The 24,402-nt window shown below is 40.7% G+C and overlaps 2 protein-coding genes across 4 annotated transcripts in view; both read left to right on the forward strand.

Annotated features, from left to right (window-relative positions):
• Positions 1-13,535, forward strand: part of LOC119177040 (docking protein 5) — a 41,482-nt gene extending 27,947 nt beyond the window's left edge. Inside the window, exons 5-7 of the mRNA XM_037428398.2 lie at positions 1,272-1,461; positions 3,019-3,166; positions 5,485-13,535. Of these exons, the coding sequence (XP_037284295.1) occupies positions 1,272-1,461; positions 3,019-3,166; positions 5,485-5,742 (596 nt within the window). The 3' untranslated portion in view covers positions 5,743-13,535. The remainder of the gene's footprint in view (positions 1-1,271; positions 1,462-3,018; positions 3,167-5,484) is intronic.
• A 9,575-nt stretch (positions 13,536-23,110) lies between these two features.
• The window catches only part of Uev1A (Ubiquitin-conjugating enzyme variant 1A), a 47,008-nt gene continuing 45,716 nt past the window's right edge, over positions 23,111-24,402 (forward strand). The window contains exon 1 of one of the 3 annotated variants that reach the window (XM_075878013.1): positions 23,111-23,130. Coding sequence is in view for 2 of the 3 variants with exons in the window: in XM_037428399.2 (XP_037284296.1) it covers positions 23,295-23,382 (88 nt within the window). In the remaining variant the exon portion in view is untranslated. Of the gene's footprint in view, positions 23,131-23,237; positions 23,383-23,456; positions 23,639-24,402 lie in introns of those variants that run through there. The other 2 variants (XM_037428399.2, XM_037428400.2) reach the window with 2 other exon arrangements.

Here is a 24,402-nt window from a genome sequence, read left to right on the forward strand (position 1 = left end):
TTCTAACCACTCTCTTTTTAGCGCTGTTTGTCTCCCATGCGGGGACACCAGAGACACAAATCAGTGTCACACTCGATGTGGTTTTTGAGAGGACAGGTAGAGAAAGGAAAGAAGTTGGGCAGGAGAGAGTGCGCCGATTGCCCACCTCTTGCTGGTGCATGTGATGTCACGGCCGTCGACAAGCACACTGGTGTGCAGCGGCCTTGCTCTCACAGTCCACTGAAAATATGGCCATCTGCTTGAAATTATATGGCATAAACACTGATTATAAGAGCAGACGAATGTCGCCCCGCCGCGGTGGTCTAGTGGCTAAGGTACTCGGCTGCTGACCCGCAGGGCGCGGGTTCGAATCCCGGCTGCGGCGGCTGCATTTCCGATGGAGGCGGAAATGTTGTAGGCCCGTGTGCTCAGATTTGGGTGCACGTTAAAGAACCCCAGGTGGTCTAAATTTCCGGAGCCCTCCACTACGGCATCTCTCATAATCATATAGTGGTTTTGGGACGTTAAACCCCACATATCAATCATCAAGAGCAGCCGAATCATTCGAGGCAAAATTCAGTGTTTTCAGTTTTTTCAAACTTTCGATCAATATCGCTTTAAAAACCTTTCATGTGAAAAATAGATGATGGAGCACTCACATAGACTGGTTGGCCAAGTTGTCTAATTTTAGCTATTTCAATCCTCACTGTAATTATCTTTCACAATGCCACTGGTTGAACTGTACACCTATGTCATAAGTAAACACAATGTACAATTTATTGCTTTAAAATAAAAAGTTCTTGCATATATTCACAAAATGCATAATCGGTCGCCAAAATTTACACAGCATCACATTGCGTCGCTCACTTTACGCTTGAGAAAATACTAGCATACACTTACCACTGAATTATTTAGTTGGACACCAAGAAGAATATTCCTAACAAAGAAAAAATGCATTCATCTAACAGTGCAAGAGCAGGCCAGCCTGCACTGCATTGCCATGCATTTGCAAGAGTATGTGAACCATGCAAGGGTGTGTGAACATTTGCAGTAAAAAAACTGAGAACTTCCTGTCATATTTCTTCAGAAAAAGAATTCAAGTACATGTAGCTTCTACAACGAAAGTGACTATACAGCTTAATAGTGCTTTGCCACAGAATGGATGGAATTGATGGTAGCATGATTGCAAATTATCATTGTATCTTATTAACTGGAAATAAAAGGAGAAAAAGGTGACTTACAATGTATGAAAGAACCTGTATTTTGTTTTTGTTTTTCTCTTTTTTTTTCAGAACAATTTCATGTCTATTTGGTGCCAAGCCCAAAATTGGATGTCTTCGGCGAGTGTCTGCTACAGGTCACTCATGAGCACATATACCTTTGGGATCTGCTTAGCCCTCGAACCAAGCTGGCTGCTTGGCCCCTGACTGCTCTGCGACGCTATGGCAGTGACCCAGCCAAGTTCACTTTTGAAGCTGGCAGGTGGGCATGTTTGCTTTAACATTCTACTTTGTTTTATGGGAAGAAAAAAAAAGACATTGGCTCTATGTGTATTCATATTCTAGCTGATACAGTATGTTTATGGCATATTCAGATGGTCATGTCATAGGGCTTTAGGAACTCTGCAAATTTCATATACATAAGAGAGAAATAAGTGTTATGAACAGCATTAAGGAAGATCACCATTTCTGTACTCGATGGTCTCTATAATGCAGCTTTGATTTTTGCAACGCTTTTGTCGCACGACCAGTACGCAATCAAAGAACTAATGCGACGTTAGTGTTATCTTCTCCAACATTGAAAAGTCATGTACTGTCACATGGCCTGAGATTACTTAGTAGCTTGGTAAGTAATAATGTATAACGAGCATCAGTTGATGGTTGACACCTATTTTTATCTGTTAGTTAAAATGAGGTTGTCATTTGCCTTTAATTTGACCCCAAGTTGATTGACAAAATGTTATCACGATCTGCAGTGTGCTATTGTAGTGCAAAAGTATGGCCTGGTATTGTGATAGTCTCTAATTTTTATAATCATGGGACTGAAATATAAGTTCCCCAGCCTAGTGCATTAGAAGCATAGGAATGAGAAGCATGAAAAAATAGACCATTGCCTTACTAGGTGGTATTTGCCCAGTAGTAATACACCCACATTGTTTATAGGTTGAAGGTACAAAGCCTGCATATCGTGACTCATGGTATGTGGGCATGTTTCATAGGTGATAGTGTATATCAACCCAGGCTCTCAACATTTTAACGTGACTGTGTGAAGGGTGAAGGCAGCAGCATTGTCAATGAGTGTGATATCTCTATGGAGCAAAGAATAGAAGTCAAGGCTCGAGCCGGAACCAAATACGAGTGTTCGGCATGGTAGTCAAGTATCCTATCAGTGAGCTACGCCAGTGCTTCCAACTGCTTTGGAAATAGTCATTACATATGCCATGCCAGAGTGTCAATTCTGGTTGCAGTGTTAGCTTTGGGCCTTTATATCAGTGTGATAACAATCACATATGTACACCTATAACTTTGCAAGATATTGTCAAGCACTGAGCAAATATGCATATGAGTCCTACTTATATTATGCGTATCATCACACCGTAGTGTGCACTTAGTGGTGATAAAACTGATTTATATTGCACCGTGAGCTACCCATTACATGCCCAGTGTACTCGGCCTTGCCTGGTAGGCCCACAATATGCGTACACTACTCAATCTTTACAAAGACATCGCTACATGTGTCTTCTTTGGTAATGCTTGGCTGAAAGCAAAGAAGAAAAAAATCTAGCACGGGCTGTCACTTGCTGACTGCTTGGTATAAAATAGATTTCTGTAATCTATAGGCTCAGCGGGATTTTCTCTATCACTCTTTGGCATAATTTTGATCAGTTTTAATATATATTTAACAAATCCAAATTTCTGAAGAACTTGCTGAAGTAACCTTAGGGCTTCTGAACATTGGGCTAGACTTATAATTTTGAGACCAGCTAGCGCCTAGCGTAAGCATCAAGAGGTTTATTGGAAATGTTGTGGTGTCCCATAGGCACTGTGCCACTGGGGAAGGCATGTTTGTGTTTCACACCCTTGAGGGAGAGAAGATCTACTGCAAAGTTCACCAAGCAACCCTTGCCATTGCTGAGGCGCATCATCGTTCCAGACGGCTGCATGCAGTACCTTCAGCTCCGCCTCAGGTAGCGTCCTTCCACTGCATTAAAATGCATTTGTGTATACATTAACACTCTGTCATCTTGTTGTGTTAATGACAATACCACAGGCAATCAAAATTATGCATATAGCATCTTTTTAAGACCTCTTAAGTTTTTCATGAAAGTTTGATGTCTTTGAAATTTGTTTATGTCCACCCTGTCTGGGAGATTGGGCAATTTTGATAGTGTCTGCTTTTGAGCTAGTTGGCACAAGAAGGGGTTTTAGACCAGAGCTATAAAACATGTTTGTTAGCTTGTTTGTGTCTCTTAAACCTGGTCATATCTTGTTTAGTAGCCCTTCTAACACTAGGCAGATATACAATGATATTTGCTCAATGTGCTGTTCTTTAAGTTTCATAAGGGCTGATGCCATGTGCAAAACAAGTCTGGTTCGTGTTGGCTCTGTACACTGTGTATTACTTATTTATATGTAATGCTCGTACATGTAAATTGGGGGATTATTAATGCTAAATTCATACTGGTAATGTGAGTTCGTATTAATTATGATTGATAAACACTAACTGTGGTATTACTCAGTAAATGAAGAACTATTATTTTCTTTTATTAGAGTACACATATGCAAGTTATTTTCGTATACACCTTTAATGCCCAATGTCTATTCAAGGCAATAATTTTAAACCAATAATTCTGCAGCTGCAGATGCCCTTTGGTGTTAAAAGTGGTACTCCACTCACATTGTCGCTGGTGTATATCAGCCATTCATATGCTCAAGATGTTAATACTAGGACAGCCATGAGCAAGAAGCATCACTACAAATAAGCATAATTAAGTTTGTGCAATTACTATTTCATCTTATCACACATTCATTAAAGCGACAGACCATCTATGCAGGTGGTACACCAACATGTGCTAGAATGTGCATAGGCATTGTAGCTTTGGCTTTTCTGTGAGAAGCAGTGGAAATGGAGAACATTTTAGGCACTATAGCTATAGTGCAGGAAAGCACTCTTGTTTCAGCAGCGTCTGTAAAAAAATGGTGGGCAGAAGGTCGTCATGCCACTTGGTTATGCAAATACTGTATACACTTTTTAATTATTAGTTTTTATATAAATCTCGATGTTTTAATTATACTGGTAGCCACCTTTTCAAAAGGCATCAGATGGAACATGCCTTACTCATTGGATTATTACGGTGTGATGCATCAGGTTATTTTAAATGAATGTGAAGCATTTCTTTGTGTACTGCACACTTTGATCATTTCTATCTACATATATATCTATCTAGCGGCCCACATCTGGGTGCTCTCATGAGCACCTATTTAACTTGGGGTATACCAAAATTTCAATTCGTTTTGGTCTACCCCAATAAAAAAAGGGTATAAGGCAGGGAGAAACGATCTTTCCAATGCTATTCAGCACGTGTTTACAGGAGGTTTTCAGAGCCCTAGATTGGGAAGAGTTTGGGGTAAAAGTGAATAGAGAATATCTTAGTAACCAGTGATTCACTGATGACATTACCTTGCTGAGTAATTCTCGGGATGAATTATAGCTCATGATTCCTGAACTTGACATGGAAAGCAGAAGAGTAGGTCTGAAAATATGTACAAAAATAAAGTAATGTGCAACTGTCTCGGTAGAAAACAATACTTCGCGGTGGAGAGACGCTGAAAGCTGTTAAAGAATATTTCTACTTTAGGACAGGTATACTAACTGCAGAGCCGAACCATGAGAGTGAAATAACTTGAATAAAGGATGGGGTGTAACACATTGAGCAAGCATTCTCAAATCATAAATGGTAATCTGCCACTTACCCTCAAGAGGAAGGTATATAACAGCTGCATCTTGCCGGTACTTACCTACGGAGCAGAAACCTGGAGGCTTACAAAGAAGGTGCAGCTTCAATTGAGGATGATCCTGCGAGCGATGGAAAGGAAAATGATAGGTGTAACCTTAAGAGACAAAAAGAGAGCAGAGTGGGTCAGGGAACAAACCGGAGTGAAGGATATCATAGTTGAAATCAAGAAGAAGAAATGAATCAAGAAGAAGAAATACGTGACTGCACCATCAAATCTCCCATCTAAAGGCCTGAATTCACAGCTAGCCGAGTTGGCCCCACACAATTTATTACATTCTTCGATGTGTTAATTTCATGCATCTTGGCTAAGGCGCACATTTTTCAAAATTTCCTTCTGTACATGTGTCAGCATGTCTCTACATTTCTCAGGTTGTTATAATTTAATTTTTCCCACTGTTTTCTGTGTGAATTGTGGCAGCTTGGGTTAGTGTAGCCATTTCGCCAGCAGCTGGGGCTAATGTGAGGATTTTCTTTTTTTTTTTTTGCAGAGTCTGATCCCGTCCACTGGCCCAACATCATCTGTGCCCTATCGTAACTCCACCAGCCCCCTGCAGCAATTCAGTTCATCTGAGAACCTCCCAGGTAGTCAGGAGCGGACCAATCATACAGTAATGCCCTTGCGGGATGTGCCTACTACGTCGCAGTCTTTTGACAACATCTTAAATCCCCCTCGAGTTTCCAGTACTATTGGAGGGACCTCGCGTTGCAGTCTGCGATCCCATCTTCTCCAGTTTCAAGCACGCTGATTATCCTCGCAAATGTGAGAGACTGTGTATGTGTGGGTGAACTACTGTGTATGTGTGGGTGAACTGCTGAACAGTTGAAGCTATGAGCTTGTGGATAGTGTTTTTTTAAGCACAAAGTAGTGGACTGCCTCCGTAGCAGCTTTGGACCTATCTTCCTTTGGAATGGATGTAGAACACCCTTTACGACTCGCCGTGCATGTGTAGATGTTTGACCTTGTTTGGATTTGTTTGTGCACTAAATTGGACTTCTGCTTTACAAGAATTTGTTGTTATATCTACTGATGTTGCACTTTTTTTTGTGACTTTTTGAGCAGTGTAGTACTTGGCAGATGCCTCATCTGCCACAAGTTGTGGACACTGAAATGTGTATATTTAAGAAACTGTGTTGTCCATCTTTGATCACATCTTTACATATTGTAGATCTGGGCTGGTTGGTACATGTTGCAAATATTAGTTTGCTGTAAGACCATTGCAATTTTTTGCGTTGGAAATAAGGGCGGCTATAACAATTTTGCTTGTAGATAAACTTTCTTGCATCATTTATTGTACTTGTACATTGGAAGCTAAAGTTTGCCTGACGTGAGTGCTTTTACTATCTATGGCACGTCTCTGCACAGCCATTTGTTGTCCTCTTAAAGGGGCCCTGCAACACATTATGAACACAGTCTGAAAATACTGCATGTGAACATGAGTATTGTGCTGCATGCAGTAGAAAATTTTCAATTTAATTTCAAAAGCAGCCTAAAATTTCCCACACTTCCCTTGACATAATACGCTGTCAAAGGGGCCGACTGTGTAATTATAGTGACAGACAATGCCATTGGCTTATTTCATGATCGTGAAGACATTCCCTGTAGTATATATGTTTGTTTTGAGGTCAATAAATTAAGTCACAGCTTTGCCGCAAAGGCAAAGTAATGAACGCCATAGCAACAAATTGAAAGGTCACGTGCAAAATAGCAAGCAGATCTAAACGTGCCCCGCATTTCTCACGCACAAATGATGCACGAAACATACTCACAGGTACAGATGAACGCTAATAAGTGCCTCAGTTGTTACTTCGCCGTGTCTGAAAAGCATGCCCTTTTTGCAAACGGAGGCTGTGCAATGATTGCAGTGACCTTTGTGCGCCCAGTAACTACAGCAGAACTGTTCCGGCGAAAGCCCAAGGCCAGTCAAGACGTACGATTGTCCCCACCGCGAGATAAGCGCACGCATGAGCGTCCAGCTTGTGCGCGCTGCCGCATCATGACAACGTGGCGACGCGCGCTCATTGTGCCATCTTGCTGATAATGCTGGAAACACGATAGTTCCCCCCGAGATGCCCGTAACGAGTGGTAAGTGGTAGACAAGTAGCTTGCTGTTTGGACTTTCAAGAAAGTGCTCCTTCATGGCTCAGTGGCTAATGCCTCGCACGCACAATTCAGAATTCTCACGTTCGATTTCGCGCTCCAGAGTCTTTTCCTGGATTTGTTTTTTCGTTTTCATATATATATAGATAAGTATACATAGACGATAAGTGATTTCGACAGCAAAATTCAGCTGAGAGTGTCCATATAATTGCTATCACAATAAACTATACATGTTTCTCTCTTCAGAAAAAAATCGCAGCATATTGACGAAGTGAATGATGATGAGTGGGGTGAAGCGCTGGAGGATTGCGTAGCTGAGCCGTGAACCATCTGTGATTATCGCCCACTACATCAGCAAGGATGTGACACACTGTATATATTTATACAAGAAATTTTATTATTTGTAAGTAATAGCTATGCGTCGCTTTCGTTCAGCCTTCATTATAATGGCTTTATGGTCATTGAAGTGATGGATCGGTAATGGAGCGTAGTGGGATGTTTGCAATGACGATGTAGTCGCAGTTTGCAAAGGTGGAACTACAGGAGGTCACGTACAAACTAGGGATGGACACAGTGGGACAACTTATGGTTCTTTAATGTGCACCTGGGTATAAGGACACGACCGTCTTGCATTTCATATTGGCTACTTCTCAACAGTATTTGCTTTATTGTTGGTGAAGTCGTAGATCGGTGATTGGGCGTAGTGGAATGTTGCTAGGACGAAGTAGTGGGCAGTTGGCAAAGGTGGAACTATAGGTGACCATGTACATACATAAAAGGGATGTACAGACCCATGCCTTTAGGAGCTTTGCCCTTAAAACTGGAAAGGTACTTATCTTGGAACTTTGGGCCTCTATCAGCCTTCATTAGTTTCTCCTAATTTTATGAGAGGCATTATGTTGCATATTCCACGACTACTATTTCAAACATTACTTGCCTTAGCGGGTCACTTGTCTTATCCTGGGTTCACCATTACAGCACTTGGCAATGCCTTTTGTTGCTTCGAAAACTGCTGGTGCCGTTCACATTGCACGCTTTCTTTTTTTATGTTTCATACTATTAAGACACCTTGCCAGGCATCGCATTGTGCTTAGCTAAGTGAATTGGCTTGGAAATGCATTATCTGAATTTGTCTATAATGCAGGACAAAGCCAGTGCTCACCAGGTACTCGCAGAGCATGCCACCATGTTCATCACCATCCTACAGAAAGTGTGCAAACACATTAAAGGTGGTGGGAGGGGAGGGGGGGTTGAATGGTCAAGGAGGTCCACCATGGTGGTACAGTGGTTGCAGTGCTTCGCTGCTGACTTGAAGGTCACTGGTTTGATCCCAGCCGCAGCAGTAACACTTCAATAGAACCGCAGGGCGCGGGTTCGAATCCCGGCTGCGGCGGCTGCATTTCCGATGGAGGCGGAAATGTTGTAGGCCCGTGTGCTCAGATTTGGGTGCACGTTAAAGAACCCCAGGTGGTCTAAATTTCCGGAGCCCTCCACTACGGCATCTCTCATAATCATATAGTGGTTTTGGGACGTTAAACCCCACATATCAATCAACATTTCAATAGAAGCGAAATGGTAGAAACTCGTGTATGGTGTCATGTCAGTGTACATTAAAGAAAACTAGAGCTTCGAAATTTCTGGAGCCCTTAACTATGGCATTCCTCATGATCATATCACAGTTTTGGAACGTAAAAGCTCAGATATTACTGGAAACAGTCAAGGTCATGTTGCTCACTGATGTAGTACTTTGCCCCCTTTGTCATGCTTCCCTGTGTAGGTTCAAGCATTCGTTGGAATGAAAGAAGACAAAAAGCACTTGGAGCATGCAAAAGATCTTTATAACTCCATTTACACTTGATAGATCTGAAAACTTCTTTGCATCAAACAGTTCACGAGGTAGTAAACTATGTTTTTGTGATCATTCCGTGATTACTCTGACAAGTGTTGCAGGGCCCTCTTAATTTTTTTTTAGTATTTTTTGAATGAGTGGCTTATGAAACTGAACGAATGCACTGGACACGAGATTTGGCTCATCAGTGAGCTCTTTTGCATTTTTAACTCGTATTGGTATTTATATTTGTTTCAACTATCACAAATTAAGTGTGTACTGCAGTCATATTCATAAGGTAGATCTATAGCAACTCAGTTTTCATGGTGTAGTTAGAATGTGTTGCTATGATGTCGTCTCTGCTTGGGCAGAAGATATTCCACCACTATGTTTTTTGTGTTGTCATGCATTTTAGTTGTATGCTAATATTCATGTATGCTGTGCACAGACTCTTTCATGGTTTAGCTATACTAACAAAGTCAATTAATAAAGATTGTATATAAGTAGTGCTGCAACTAATATAGTGCATCCTTTTTTTCATCCCTCTTTCTTGTGTTTAAAAGGTGTTCTAAATTAGTTGAACCAACAATAATTATTTAAACACCGCAGGAAGATTAGAAAATTAAAAGCAGTACCTGGTGACTAGTTTCCGTATGTGTGAAACAGTGGAGGCTTTCACTTTTTTCTTTTATGTAACTCTGCAGTCATGTTTCTTGTGGACCAGTGCTTATTTGTTAGAACTCAGTTATTTTTTTTTTCTATGTCTGGAGTTTTCACTGGCCATTGCAATATGCTTCCACCCTTGTTAGTTATTGTAGATGTGATAACCTTAAAGAAGTGTTTTGCTGGGTGTAGTGCCTATATTGTATGCCTGGCATAATGTCGTAGATATAGAAAGCAAATGCAGTGAATAATATTGTTTGAGGCGCGAGGACAGTAAAGCAACTGAGCTTGTAATGGAAGGATTGAAGGGTTTTTAACTAAGTGCTAGATTGGGGAACTAGCTCTAGTTCAGTGATTGTGACTTGGCTGTTTGTGTTGACATTATTTTGCTTTACAGACATCAATTTCATGAGTGGAGAAATTTAGTATCTACAGTTTCTATAAAATTCATACATTCACCATAGGAGCTTCACTGATAAAAATTTGTGCCCAACTTTGTAGCACAGCAGTACAACTCGTTTTGTAGCATGAGAGTAACAGCAGCCTAATACCCCTGTCACACGGCAAATCTAATGTCATTAACAACGAATCACATTGCCCTGCCGCGGTGGTTTAGTGGCTTAGGTACTTGGCTGCTGACCCGTAGGCCATGGAATCAAATCCCGGCTTCAGCGGCTGCATTTTCAATGTAAGCAAAGATGCTGTAGGCCCATTTGCTCAGATTTGGGTGCACATTAAAGAACCCCAGGTGGTCGACATTTCCGGAGCCCTTCACTACGGCATCTCTCATAATCATATGGTGATTTTGAGATGTTAAACCCCACATATCAACCAATCAACTAATGACATCAAGCAGACCTAATTTCTTTTTACCTGCATGCTGTCACACGACGAAAACAGATGTCATTTTGTAATGATGACCAAGACGTTAGCCCTCCTGAGCCGTGAATTTTAGGAGAAATAAAAATATACTACATCTTGCATGTAACATGCGCGTATCCACAATAAAAATTTTTATGGGTAAAAAGATGCTCCTAGAGTATAAACGCAGCCATTTTACACTGCTTGCCACAGCTGCACAACACACTCGAAAACCAACATGGCAAAGCGGTATGACCGTGCATAAGTACAGGTATAGTACAGTGAAATGAAGCAGGGCGCATGACTGAATTCCCGGCTGCAAAAATGAGACGGCGGCAGCGATTTCGTGTTGTCACCCCCTTGGTCACCACAACACGTGCAATTTGACAATCAACATCCGCAATACAAGCAACAACGACAAGAGAGCGAAAATGAAATGTGGCCAGTGTCCAGTCTATGTAGTTAAGAGTAGCTTTTTTTTTTAGAAACGCTTGCGCATGCTATGTGTTATAAAACCAGTAATAAGTTGATCTAGTAAAGAACAAGATATTTACAAATGTTAAAAGTTGCGTTTACATAAGTTAACAGTCATTTCCATAAAAGTCCCTGACATCGAGACTACTCATTCGGTCTGAAATCAAATGCGAATGTGTTTCAGGAACTCATTCGAAAGAAAATGTCACTCTTGTCAAATGTCATTAGTTTCCCTGTGTGGCAGCAAACGGATGACATTACAAGCGAATGTCATCATATTTGCCGTGTGACAGGGGTATTAGACAAGTCGGTGAGCTAGAGAAAGTGTGCACGACAGTGAATTGGACGTTGATGTGTCATGTGGAGTGGCTCACTTTCATTTTTTATCTCTGGAATCGAAACTTGTACCACAGTGCTTGCGTTAACCCAAATTCGAGCATGTAGTTTTTGTGGCAACCTTTGTCAAGAGTATACTGGCCTCTGTCTTCATAGCTATTGCTGAGCCATGTGGCGATGCTGCCTCTACAGTCCTGGAGTTGCACAACCCTGAAGAGCAAGAGAGTTCTCTATCTTCTGTGTATACATGCTGGGTATGTGTTGGGTTTGCTTTGGGTGCCCATGGCTCACATACTAGCATTCTGCTCTAATCCATGTGCAGTCCAGCCTAAATACTTTTGACAATGAGTGAACAGCATTGTATATTTATGTGTATGTTTGTAAAGATTAAAGCTGCTGCGCGTGCTGGCAAGCCTCACTGTCCACTTGTCAAACCCTGTTGGCCTAAAAATTACTTCTGGTTATACTTTGTATGCTTGAAGCTATTGCTTTTTTATAAGCTGCGTCACAAGCATGCCAAGATTGAGAATTATGGAAGTAATGGAGCTTGTAAGCTTATACTCTACTTTTAGTATAAGGGAAATAGGTGGGCCAATGGTTAATTATTCATCCTGTTATAACCATTTCTAGATACGATAGACATATGATTTGGTACTCATGGTCATTTATTGTGGTCAGCTGACTACATAATGATAAATTGCTTGTGCATTGTCAAGTATGTTAAAATTTTCCACTTTTATTTTAGTGTTGCCATGTTGTGCAGTTTTATGAAAATGTGAAGAGAACATTTCTGGCATACTGAAATGTCTTTTTATTATTATTATCTGTCTAGTTTTCTGAATGTGTGGCATCTATATTCTTTCACAACTGTGTCACATTCCTTTCTAATACTTGTTTACACTCTTCTCTTTAGACTTTTAATTGCCAGTTCCTGAGTGTTTTTTTTATTATTCATTAAGCAATGTCATTGAACCTTAGGATGACTATGCATAACCCAGACTTTCATACTAAATTATCAGATGCATCTTGTTCTGCATCATCATGCAGCCTAGCATAATTTTTTATTTGGAATGGGTTGTTAAAGCATTTTGAATCCTTTATTTGAGGTGCACTTGTGTTGCATTTTGTCCTCACAGTATTTCTTTAGAGCAGTGAAATGTTTTCATTCTCACTTCAATAGGTTAATTTAAAATTTTCTTGGGACCAATAAATTTCTAAACTGTTGAACCTAGATATAACAGTCATACAACTCACGAAAAACTTCATGCAAGCTTTCTTTTCATCGCAGTTTCTGTCTTTCAGTTGTGCGTTTGATGTGGGGCATATCTAGAACTTATTGTAATACCTTTTTTTTTAGTCACATGCTTTCATGAAGATATTACAAGTGATTTTAAAAGCAAAACCAATTGCATTGATTGGCAACTGTAGCACAGAGACAAAAAAAAAAATATTGGGAGGTTCACGTGATACTGCAGCAACTGCAATAAGGCAGGTGTTTTTGCAAAACATCAAACCAAACCCTGGAGATGCTTCGCATGGATAGCCAATGAACAATGTAAAATTTTGAATGTTGGAACACCATTCTAGAAGTCTAAAAACACATGGTCGATATGAACGTCCATACGTGCGGTACTGCTGTGGAAGAAATTTTTCCTTCATAATTTAAACTTGGTAGAGCTTGCCAAAATTTACGCTTTAGGACCTGTAGTGGTAGCTTAGCTACTGGGGTGGGGGGGGTGACTAACCTTATTATGCCATTTGCTCATAGTTACAAGGACTACTGTGTTATGGTCGCTTTAGATTAAATGTAGGAATCTGCTTGCACATAGCAGTTCTGGTTGAATTCACTTTACTAAACATGATTTTAACACTATTTATGTATTCTAAGTTCAAGCTATAATAATTGGCATATGTTAATTCAAGGTTTGCAGTTAATGGTTACGTGAGGTGAAGCTTGACAATGTTGCAAAACCTTATTACGATTTGAAGGATTGTTCTGTGGTACAGAAGCTGCTCTGCTGTAGAATTGCAGCACCTTGTAGTGATGTGTGAGTGTACATAGTGACTGTAGCCTTGCGCCTTGCTAAACCCAAATTGCAGCATATTTTTGTAAATCCTAACACTGAAAGACGTTTGTACATTTTTTTAAAGTACGGTTTGTGTTTTATTACTTTCCAGTGCAACTGTTGCTCCTAATCTACTTGCAGCGGAGTCAATATGTCATGTTTTGTACAGAATGAGTGTACGTGTTTACATAATAAATTGCTCTGACCAGGTGATACATATGCAAGTTTGTCATGGAGCTACATTGGGCAAATTGCCTCAGGACCGTTGCCTCCAGGTATATTTGCTGGCATTCAGTGCTACTTCTAGATTTGGGGTGTTAGCATTTGTGCTGGTATTTACACTGCTATATTGCCAAAAACTGCTTGAAGCCAGCATGTATGTGAGGAGTTTTATAAAAAATTATTTACAATAATCATACTGTACCGGTGAAATGAGCAAGGTGGAATCAAGAAACGTCATTAACTGGAATGATAGTATACGTTTGAACATTTTGCAGGCTGTGCTAGTTGGTGAGATGGGATGGTAATTAATAGGTAAATTGCAAGTGTGTGCCAATGTTCGGACTTTCAAATATTTTCTAGTGTTCTTTCTAATTGGCAAAAGAGTGGCTACTTAGGCTGTTTGGTATTGCATTTTCGAAATAAATATAATTTCTTAGTGCACAGGGAATATTCCTTCCGAAATGTTTCCTGGACTCTAAAAAAGTATATTTCTTTCAAAAATATATAATTTGATTCACACTGGAATTTTACTATTTGAAAAAATTTCCAGAAAACGTGATGGTTTCATGCCCTTAAAATCAAATTACTGCATTTTGAAAGGATGTTCAGAAACCCAATAGTCTTTGTGAACTTCGACCTATTCAAAGGTTAACAGTTGTCACCACCCCTTGACACTCTGTATTTTGAACATGGAAGCTTGATCACTGCGCACAGACTAGAAAGAGTGCAGTGTTAAAATGCAAAGGGTAGCATGTGCTTATACAATATTTAATTGAATGTAACACTCACCCAGTTTTCTAGTTCTAAATAAAAGTGCATCTGCATATCATGTTACAAGATCATTTAAAAGGAGCATGCTGCAATGTTGATGATCAGAAGAAAAAGGCAAGCATAGTGCATTCTCAGAGAAAGTGAAATTTATTCTGCTGGCAGTTTCTTTCCTTCCATCACACAGTTAGTGCTAGCTTTAAGGTTACTCCTGGTTACACCTCGATCGAGTGTCGCTTCATAGCATAGACTGTAAAATGTTTGAACGTGTACGATCATCTCGGTTTACCACGTTTCTTGTCTCGATATTTCTCGTTTCATCGGCACAGTACGATTATCGTAAATCATATTCTTGCAAAACTCAACTTGACAAGCTCTGTCTACAAAGCCGCTTGACGCCTGCAAGCTTGTCATTAAGATCCGGATATTTTCTCATTTTCGGTACGCTTAAGTTTTCTAGGTGACAGGCAGCTGAAGATTTCCTTCCATCCTTAGCACCACTCACTGATGCAGCTTTTGGGCATGCAAAATAGATTGGATGTAGCTGTCCAGTGCATGGAATAACTTTTCCTTGATATGAGCTTTTATAATAAAAGTAGGTGCATCAACATTTCCACTCTACGGGAAACATTCACACAGACAGATCATAGTCAAGCACGAAATGAGCATGTTTGAACATGCAAGGTGATACATAAGATGAACTGTAGTACAGATACTTGCATCAGGGTACACTAGACTTAAGGCCATGCTGCAAACCCTCACAATATTGATGCTGACCAGCAGCCACGCTGCCCTCCTAATATGGACCTTCCATCTATTCCCCATACACCTCAGCCCCTAAACTCACTTTGTGCCTGTAAAAGTTTTCTGGGGGAGGATACACGTGCTCTTATCCCACAATGTGTTTGCTCTTTTACCCATCACCTTGTTAGGGAAGAGGATGTAGTGCTTAGGAGGCTCTTACACTGGCTGTTATGTCAACGTGAAACTGGTCTCATTTACCAGTTGGTCCTACTTGTCCATACTGTTCCAGTCCAGTGATACAAGCAGATGCATACCATCTTGTATGGGCATGCCAAGGGTTATAGACAAATTCCACCGGACTTACTTCATGAAAATGTGGTGGTACTGTCTTGGTAGTCAAAAGACGCTCTGCCTACCGCAGTTTCTGCTGGGTTTTCAATGGTGCATGCGGTGTTTCTCAGTTCTCGGTTCTAAAGCAACGAGAGAAAAAAACGATATGCTTACGAACTGCGTCGTGGTTGGATGTGAGTCGCGTCTCACAACTTAGTTTTGTTTGTTGGCGCACATCGCAGCCCTCAGCGCTTATGGCTTTCACAACGCTTATGATGTCTCACAACGTCGTTCTGTTGGTGTATATCACAGCCCTCAGCGCTTATGGCAGAAGTTACGTGCGGACGTCGCTATAATTTTACCCATAATGTCGACTTCAGCCTACCTGTGTTTACAAACATGAAATGGGTCTATAGTTGGAACGCTCTCGTCACTTCCTGCAAGCCAGCTTTCACTACATTGACACAACCACCTATCACTGCTGGGTACATGACAACACATTTCACAAGACACTATTTCATTTCATACACAACACCAGCCTAACAGCACACATTCGATACTTTTATGCACAAAATGTTATGCCTTTATGGAAAGTCTATGTTGCAGCAAAAAAAAAAAAAAGAAATGTTTATATGCATTTCATCACCATTTTGTGATGGCAATGTCACTACTTCTGGCCCTTTCAGTCAGCTCTTGATAATGCCGCAAATGTGGTTTCAGTTTCGTACTTGATCAACTCATTTTGTGAAGTGTGCTTTCTGAGTAATGTCCTAGCATCGCGAATTTATTGCGGCATGAACATTTACTAGAATCACCCGAAAAACAGTGAAGTGTAAAGTTATTCAGACTTGTGGCAATACAACCTGTTGCATCACTCGCATGACGTTGTGCGACAGCTGGCAGCATAGTTCCATTTTCACACAACGGAAAGTGCACTGCCACCAAGTGTACAAATTGCCATAAATTTTCTTTTAGATGTAAAGCGGCTCTTTGACTATCCTGTGTAACGCTGTCCCTCCATGCGCACCACGCTCCCCTAGCTGGAGGTGTTGGGACAGTGCGAAGTAGGTCACGCCTTTCCTCACAGTGCACGCGCGTTGACGTCACTCTGTCCGTAGCCTGTCACTGCTCACCGAGTATCATCACTCTTGCTTTGCCCTCTCCACGCTTGCAATGTTCGAGCGCAGATCGAGCGAAGAGTATTTCTGCGATGAAACTTACAGGAAACCCAACCCGCCTCCCGTGTCATTGCATTTCAAAGACATGTTTACTCGAGTAAAGGCTACACCAAGTTTTGCTTCAAATCATTCTTCCAGCACCCACATCGACGCCCGTTTCAACAGGGTCAAGGCCATGCACACCGCTGCTGCTTCGCATGCTATCAGGGTTCCCTTTGGGGAAATGGTCCATAATTTTTCGGGCCATGTTTTGCATTATCTTTTAACATGCAAGTGTTATTTAGCGAGGTATCCAAAAGTGTACACTCATCCGATGTCTGCAAATGCAGTGTGTTGGGAAACATGATCTCTTCCACCGTCACAGGCGCCAGTGCCAACATGTCAAGTTTTGTCGAGGCCACTTCGATTGTACCAAATCATGTAAATAAACACGATTTGGCCTCTGGATTCTATCATACTTATAAGAGGTCTTGGAAATACTACTTAGCAGCACCCCTCCAGTGCTCCACCAATCTAGTTAAAAGAAATGCTTTCACATTCCTCTCTCGTAAGAATATGCTTAGGAATTTTCTGCATGTTTTTAATGTAATTTCACTCTGAAGTATTAGAAAATATTTGACAAATATTTAAAATTTATTGTATTCGATTTGCTTTCCATGCAAATGCAATGCAATGCAAGTGCTGAAGATTTTTTTTTTTAAGTGGGAATGAGTACATGCAAGTACTTTCTAAAAACTTTGTATTAATGAGTAACATAACTAACAAATACCTTAACTGGGTCAAGTGTTCAATAACAAAGCACACATGTGATGAGCTTTTTGGAGGGGGTGATCCATCCTTTCCTCCTTCAAAGCGCATGCACACAAGCTTGCTGGAACAAAGCACAGACACTCAAGACCAACATCGTGAGCCGGATGGCCGCTGACTGTGCCTTTAGTGAACACAGGCAAGTGCATGAGCAGGACTATTTCTGTAGTTGTGGAGGCAGTCTTCTGCCATGCTTCGGTCACCTGGGTGGGGCCTCTCTGGGCTTCTTAGGTAAATGTGTTCTTGTGAATGGAGAGATAGCCGTAATTCGAAATAGCCTAGCCAATAAAGTTAACGAGGATAATCGTGTCAAGAACCGAAAAGCTAATTGCGAGCCAAAACCTCTTTGGGTCATTGGACAAAATGGAGGACAGTGTCTACGTTTAGAACTGTTGTGGGTCTCCCAATGGGCGTCTTAGGTGAACATAGACTGTGTGAAATGCGCGTCTCTTTTTATTAGGGAGACATTTTGAATTAGTGTTGTACAAATGGGCTTCATTATTACAAGATATGTTGAATAAAGGGAAATATATGTGTTATTGGTTCATGCATCTTGTTTTAAAATAATTGCTAGTTAAATGTTATCGAAAAAGCACCTTTTAAAGTCGTCAAGGAAGTACATTGAGAAAATTGGACAATTTGTTTACAATTTTATAAGTATTCACACATAAGCAAGCATTCACACATAAAACATAATAAATTCAAGCAGGTGTGCTATTGGTGAATGATGTATACTTGCCAACATTTACTTCACAGAGAATGTGCACATATGTCTTCCTTGTGATTGGCCATATGCATGTTTGTTAAATGTTCCTACAAGCGCTATCGGAGGTGAAGAGGAGGAGAGCAAAGACGAAGACAACATTCACTGATATTAGCGTGGATTTGGATCTGCCTTGTATGCCTGACTCTAGGTGTCTGTATACATACCTTGTAAATATATTCTGCAATGCCTCTCCCCATAACATTTTGGTGGAAAGTGTGGGTTCAGCTGTTTTGCCTTTTGGCAGACCCATTTATAAGATCGAGTTCTTTGTTCATCTATAATGTGTCCTTATGCTTTGCTATTAGGCTACGAAGTTTTTTCGCAAACAACATCAAGAAATACAACTGCCATTTTTTTTTCAGTTTTGGGCAGACCCATTTATAAGATCAAGTTCTCTGTTCATCTATAATGTGTCTTTATGCTTTGCTATTAGGCTTCGAAGTTTTTTCACAAGCAACATCAAGAAATGCAACTGCCGTTTTTTTTTGCATTTTTGGTATATATCCATTCAGTAAAACATTTTTAGTATTTATACATATTTGTGGCCAGCCAAGACGGTTGTGCTGTACATGTGATTAACATTGATAGCTTTGCAGATAATATTAGCTCATCTGAATTTATGGGTTTGAGCTAGTAATTGGTACTCCATACTTCAGGGCCATCAAGTGCAAAACTTTTAGACTTGCGACAAAATAGACATATGCAGGCGCTAGACACATAGACACAGCCTGTTCGTGTCTATTTTGTCCTTCGTCCGAAAGCATTCAGCTTAATGTTGCTGCAAAAAAGAAAAACTGGGTAGGAGCGAAGCATGTAGGGAAGGACATTTCAGATCCACTGGCATGAAACCAGAGAAAGGGGCGAGGGATGCAGTCCACTTTTAGTCAATGCTCAATGCGCACACTGCGGATCTATATTGTTCAATTCTGCACAAAAGAAATCTCCCACAGGCACTACATTGGCCAGTGAACAGTTATGCAGAGCGAGCAGTAAGCTTTTTTCAATCAAGAAACTCGCTAGCAGATGCTGCCTGTGTCAGCATTGTCTTTTGCAAGTGAAGGCGCATTCTCGTTTCTTGCGAGCTGGTAGTTCAGAAGTCATTGCAGAAAGAGCGTTTACATAGTCAGTGCTAAAACTGCTGCTTGGGTGAGTTGCTTTATGATTAAGACAGATTTACCAGCGCAAAAAAAAAAAAAAAGACGAAACATCTAGGAAGGACACACACACAGCATTGAACTCACTATTATTTCAAATGCAGGGCCTTTTTGAAGGCACGCATCGAAACAACAGAAAAATAACATGAAAAAAAGTGATGAAAACGATGTGACAACTGCTTGCCAAAAAGACAATCAACCGAAGGCGCCATCTAAAATTCTTATGCCACAAAGTACACCTCCAATATGAAAGAAGTGAGAAAATATAATTGAACTTAACCGGGGCAAGCACATCAAAGCCAGAGAAGCCAAGGCAGCACACACACGAAAGGTAAAAAATGTCTAAAACGTTAAAAACTAAAATGAAATATAAGAACAGTTTGAAGCACGGATTAAAACTATTGAAAAGGTATGCGCTGTAGGTAGCTTATTTCCTTATTTGAGAGGGAAACGGAAGGCCTGCTTACGCATTTGTCCCCCAGCCTCTGAATTTCAGCTGCCTCTAAAATCTTTCTATCAATTTGTTCGCCATGCATGGCTAAGACAGTGCTACCCTAAAAATTCAGGTAGCAGCCGCAGTCATTTTTGATTGTTTAAGGTTATGATAGTGACAATGTCATTGTTGCTGTGGTACACTGTGATGCATCCTATGTACCACTTTTGTCACATTCTTGTCCAAGACCTAACCAAAACATGATCTGCACATTGTGGTTGGTTAATTGGAGACATTCTAGCATGCCAGTCCCAAGTTGTCTGTGATAGACGAACATGTACCAATCCTTTTTGTCAGTTTTCCTAATGTGAACAATAGTCGCCATCAATCGGCAAAAAGAAGCAGAGCTTGCTCAGACTCACTCAAGATATATATTTTGTGCTTAATTAAGACTGACTTGGACTAAAACTCTAAAATTTTCCCCAGTTGGAGACACTTGGAGACTAAAATTTTTCTCAACCACATTCACTTAGACTCAAACTTACCAAAATATTGCTCTCCGAGACTCACTCATACTTAGGATCATGACTCAATCCTAGTCTGAGTGAGTTGACCCACGAGTGCATTAGCGTATATATAGTTAGATCTTGGACTAGAACTCTAAAATTTTTCCCAGTTGGAGAGACTTGGAGACTAACATTTTTCTCAACCACATTCACTCAGACTCAAACTTACCAAAATATTGCTCTCCGAGACTCACTCATACTTAGGATCATGGCTCAATCCTAGTCTGAGCGAGTTGACCCACGAGTGCATTAGTGTATATATAGTTAGATCTTTCGATCATGGCTTCAATGCTCTTAACACCAATATCTCCCATAATCGCTGCTTTATGTGGAGCCTTTTTATCTGATACCTTCAAATATGAGTATCAGCTGTGATTGTAATCCAGGAAGGACATTTTTATTGAGGGGTATGACTCGATATCATGCGATATTTTTGTGAAGAACTTCTCGTGAAAGAGATGGCAGGGGGAAGTCAAGGCACACCCTCTTCCTGTAACACATGCCTCTGATCACTAATTATTGTGCTTACATATGAATGCTAGTACATTTAAATATGTTTAAGTAGACATGCATATAGGTGTGTCTTGGCATAAGTCTTATAGTAATGCTGAAGAATAGCCATAGGGCCATAGAGTAGTAAAAAAAGGGGAGCTCATTCAGACTCACTCAAGAAATATGTATTTTGCACTTAGGGCTCACTCGGACTTGGACCTCAAACTTGCTAAACTTTTTCCCAACGAAACTCGGACTCAGAACCAGTGCGGCTCGATTTGAGTCTGATGAGTGGACTCATGAGTCAGTTTATGAAGCTATTACAACCGCCAACTACATGACTGCTGCTTTTATACATAGGCTGGTTCTTTGAAAAATGGGAGGCTCGTGACATCACTTTTGCACTTTGTTGCAACCAAGTGGTTGCAGCAGCTTGCACTGTTTTGGAACCTGCCAATACTGTGGCAGCTTGTGCAACAGTAAACTTTACCAGACATATGAACATAGTGCTATGTGCTTATCACGCTTTATAATCATATATGTATGTGGCATGTATTTTTTTTAAACAAATGCTATGCTTTATATGTTTATCACACTAAAGAATGTGTGCATTTTTTTTTCCATGAGCATGCCGCCACATAAAACACCGAAGAGCTAGCATGGAGCTTTGCTGTCAAAAATATTTCAAATGTACAGTGTGCAGCTTCAAACACTTCTGACCAGATATGCCTTGTAAAACTTTCATTATAACTCTCTTCGTAGTAAGTGTCTTAGAAAAATTGTTAGAACAAACAAACTTTGTTCATGGTGTTTGCATACGTTATTATTTACGTTGTTTATTTACTGTAGGCCCCAACATGCACGGGTCTTTACATTAGAGGCAAAGTACATGAATATATTCATCAACACGAACGGGCGTATAAAACAAATTAATTTATTGGGCAATGTGACATAGACACTGGTCAGAAAAAAGTGGAAATGACGAATAATATAAGGATAACTAAAAATGCACTTAAGGTTTAAACTTGATATACATCGGAACATCATCAGACGAAGCTCAAGGCAGCAATTTAGGTGGTTCATACAAATGAACACTTACATACATTTCTCTTTCGTTGTATTCATGTGCTTTTCATAATTTGTTTTTTGTTTCTTTTAGAAAAAGCATATTTTTCTATTGCTTGTAAAGGTTCTTTTCATGTGAAGAGACAAAATGTACATGACTAGACATGTATTAAAGACATTTATTTTCTACCTAGTCTAGCTTGCACGTCACTGCTCGTGGCATTTTTACATAAAATATTATCATTATTATGAATCGGTCAGTACGATCATGTAGAGACTTGTCGCACAAAGTGTATATTCTGTAAATTTGACAAATCTCTCTGAAGAAGTGCAAACTCTGCATTTATGCAATTTGTTCATGTTTACACTTTTTGGTGATTATGAACGTATGAAAAAATTGGTGAAACAAAACTTTAATGGACAGATCTAATGGCGCCTGAGTGGTATACACTTGACCCAACCAAAAGTTTTATCTTTGCCATCTTCTGGATAATAAGGTGGACAGGTAAATCCTGCAGAGTGAGCCTGAGCATTGGAAAAAATTGATGAAACAAAACCTGATTTGAATGAACAAATCCAATGATGCTTGAAGGGGATACACTTGACTCATCCCAACCTCTAATTTTTGACGCGGTTTTGTAGGGTGGAATTTGTGGAGGAACGGAATACAGAGCGAGTCTGAACATTGGAGAAAATGGTGAAACGAAATTTAATTTGAATAACCAGATCTAATGGTGCCTGAATGGGATACACTTGACCCATCTCAACATCCTACCTTTGTCAATATTGTAGGGTGGTGGATTGTAAAGTGGAGTGGCGGATTCTGTAGAGTGAGTTTGAAAATTGGAGAAAGCTAATACGTGAAACGAAGCTTAGCATAGACAGATCCAACGGTGCTTGAAGGGGATACACTTGTCCCGTCCCAACGTCCTACCTTTGCCGACCTTGTAAAGTAGATTGTGTGGAGGGGTGGAATCTACAGAGTGAGTCTGAACATTGAAACAAAATTTTGAAACCCAGTCGTCCAGTTACGGGTCGTGGAGTGGGCCACACAGGTCGACAGATCGCCGCCAACCTTGGATTGATAGCCATCTAACACGGAATCGTCCGCAGTTGCTTTCTGACAAAATAAAGTTTTACCATCCATCCATGAAAGGACAGATCTAATTGAGTCTGAAGGGGATACAACTTATCCGCCTCCGCGGCCTCTTTTTGTCGATCTTGAGAGCGAGTGGATCCTGCAGTCACTCATCAACCACGAGGAACAATCAACGTGCACAGTGGTAGGTCTTCCTACATGCTTTCGGGCATTTTACAGCGAACTCATCTTCAGAATCAATAAGCACTTATGTGCCACTGTCTGCGTACAGCGTAGATCCAGTGTTACTTCATCACTGCTGTTTCAGCTGAACCGCTGAGAAGTCGGACCTGAGCCGGCTGAGTGAAGATGAGTTTTGATACCGCGAATTCGTCAGTGTGGCAACAATGTCCTAATTGTTCTACTCCCAAGATGGCGGCTTCCACCTGCGCTGCGGGTAATGGATATAATTTTCAATAATGATTTCCTCGCATTTCTTTACGCACTGTGACGGAAACTGTCCTGACTGCAGTTGTGAATGATTTTTCAGTTGCGTTAGGCTGGTGTTACTTTTATTAACTGCATGAGAGATGTGTTTCCGGTGTGACACCTAACCTCAATCTGGTCAGCCATTTTTTGTATGTATCTGCTGTGACGTACGAAAGTTATCGGAATTTTTACGCGCTGCCTGGCCATGTCTGACGAACGGGAACGTAAGTGTCGTGTAACTGTTAGTTTGGCGACATGTTTGTGAAACGGTTGGTTCTATAGTGAGGGAAAACTGCCTTCGTTAGGGTTCAGTTGAAGGCCCCAAGCGAGAGAGTTGTGCGACATGCTTAAGCCGGTCTTGACATCTCTATGTCGTGTTGTGCGTCATTGGGTTATTCAGCTACAAAATGCGTTTGTCATGACTGGAAATCTTCATTGTCACGAGCAGCAAAGTGCTGTTGCGTGTTGCTACTCTTGGGGTTATGTTTGGAATTATTTGTGATGTCTGAACGCTCCGGTTTAAGATTTTAACGCAGGGTTTGAACGTGCATGAAACTCGGTCGCCTTATATGTGCCGAGGTAGTACGCATCAGCCTGCGCGTTTTACGATCTTGTAGCTATGATTCATCGAGAATGGGAGACTACTCGTCATAGCTTATCTTCGTTTTTCTGCCAGGTTTATCGCACACTCCACTGCGGAATGCCGGCGTTAGACGCGAGAGCCACTCTTGTGCATTTCACTCCTTGGAGAGTTGTGCGATTGTGCATCAAGTTTTGTTGAATGAGACATTTAGCTGTCGTCACTGAAAAAGAAAAAAAAAAAGACGCCGTAAATTGTTTCTACTCTTGGTGAAAACAAAAATGGTTGAATAGCTTGGCAGTTCTGTTTTCTCAACACTTCAGGCTCAATGTTCTGGTTAATGCCAAAATATAACTGTCGGCAATCGCTACTTGGTGCGAAGTGTTCTCGCTGAATTTTTATCATAGT

This window comes from Rhipicephalus microplus, chromosome X (assembly GCF_043290135.1).
Source record: "Rhipicephalus microplus isolate Deutch F79 chromosome X, USDA_Rmic, whole genome shotgun sequence".
NCBI lineage: Eukaryota > Metazoa > Arthropoda > Arachnida > Ixodida > Ixodidae > Rhipicephalus > Rhipicephalus microplus.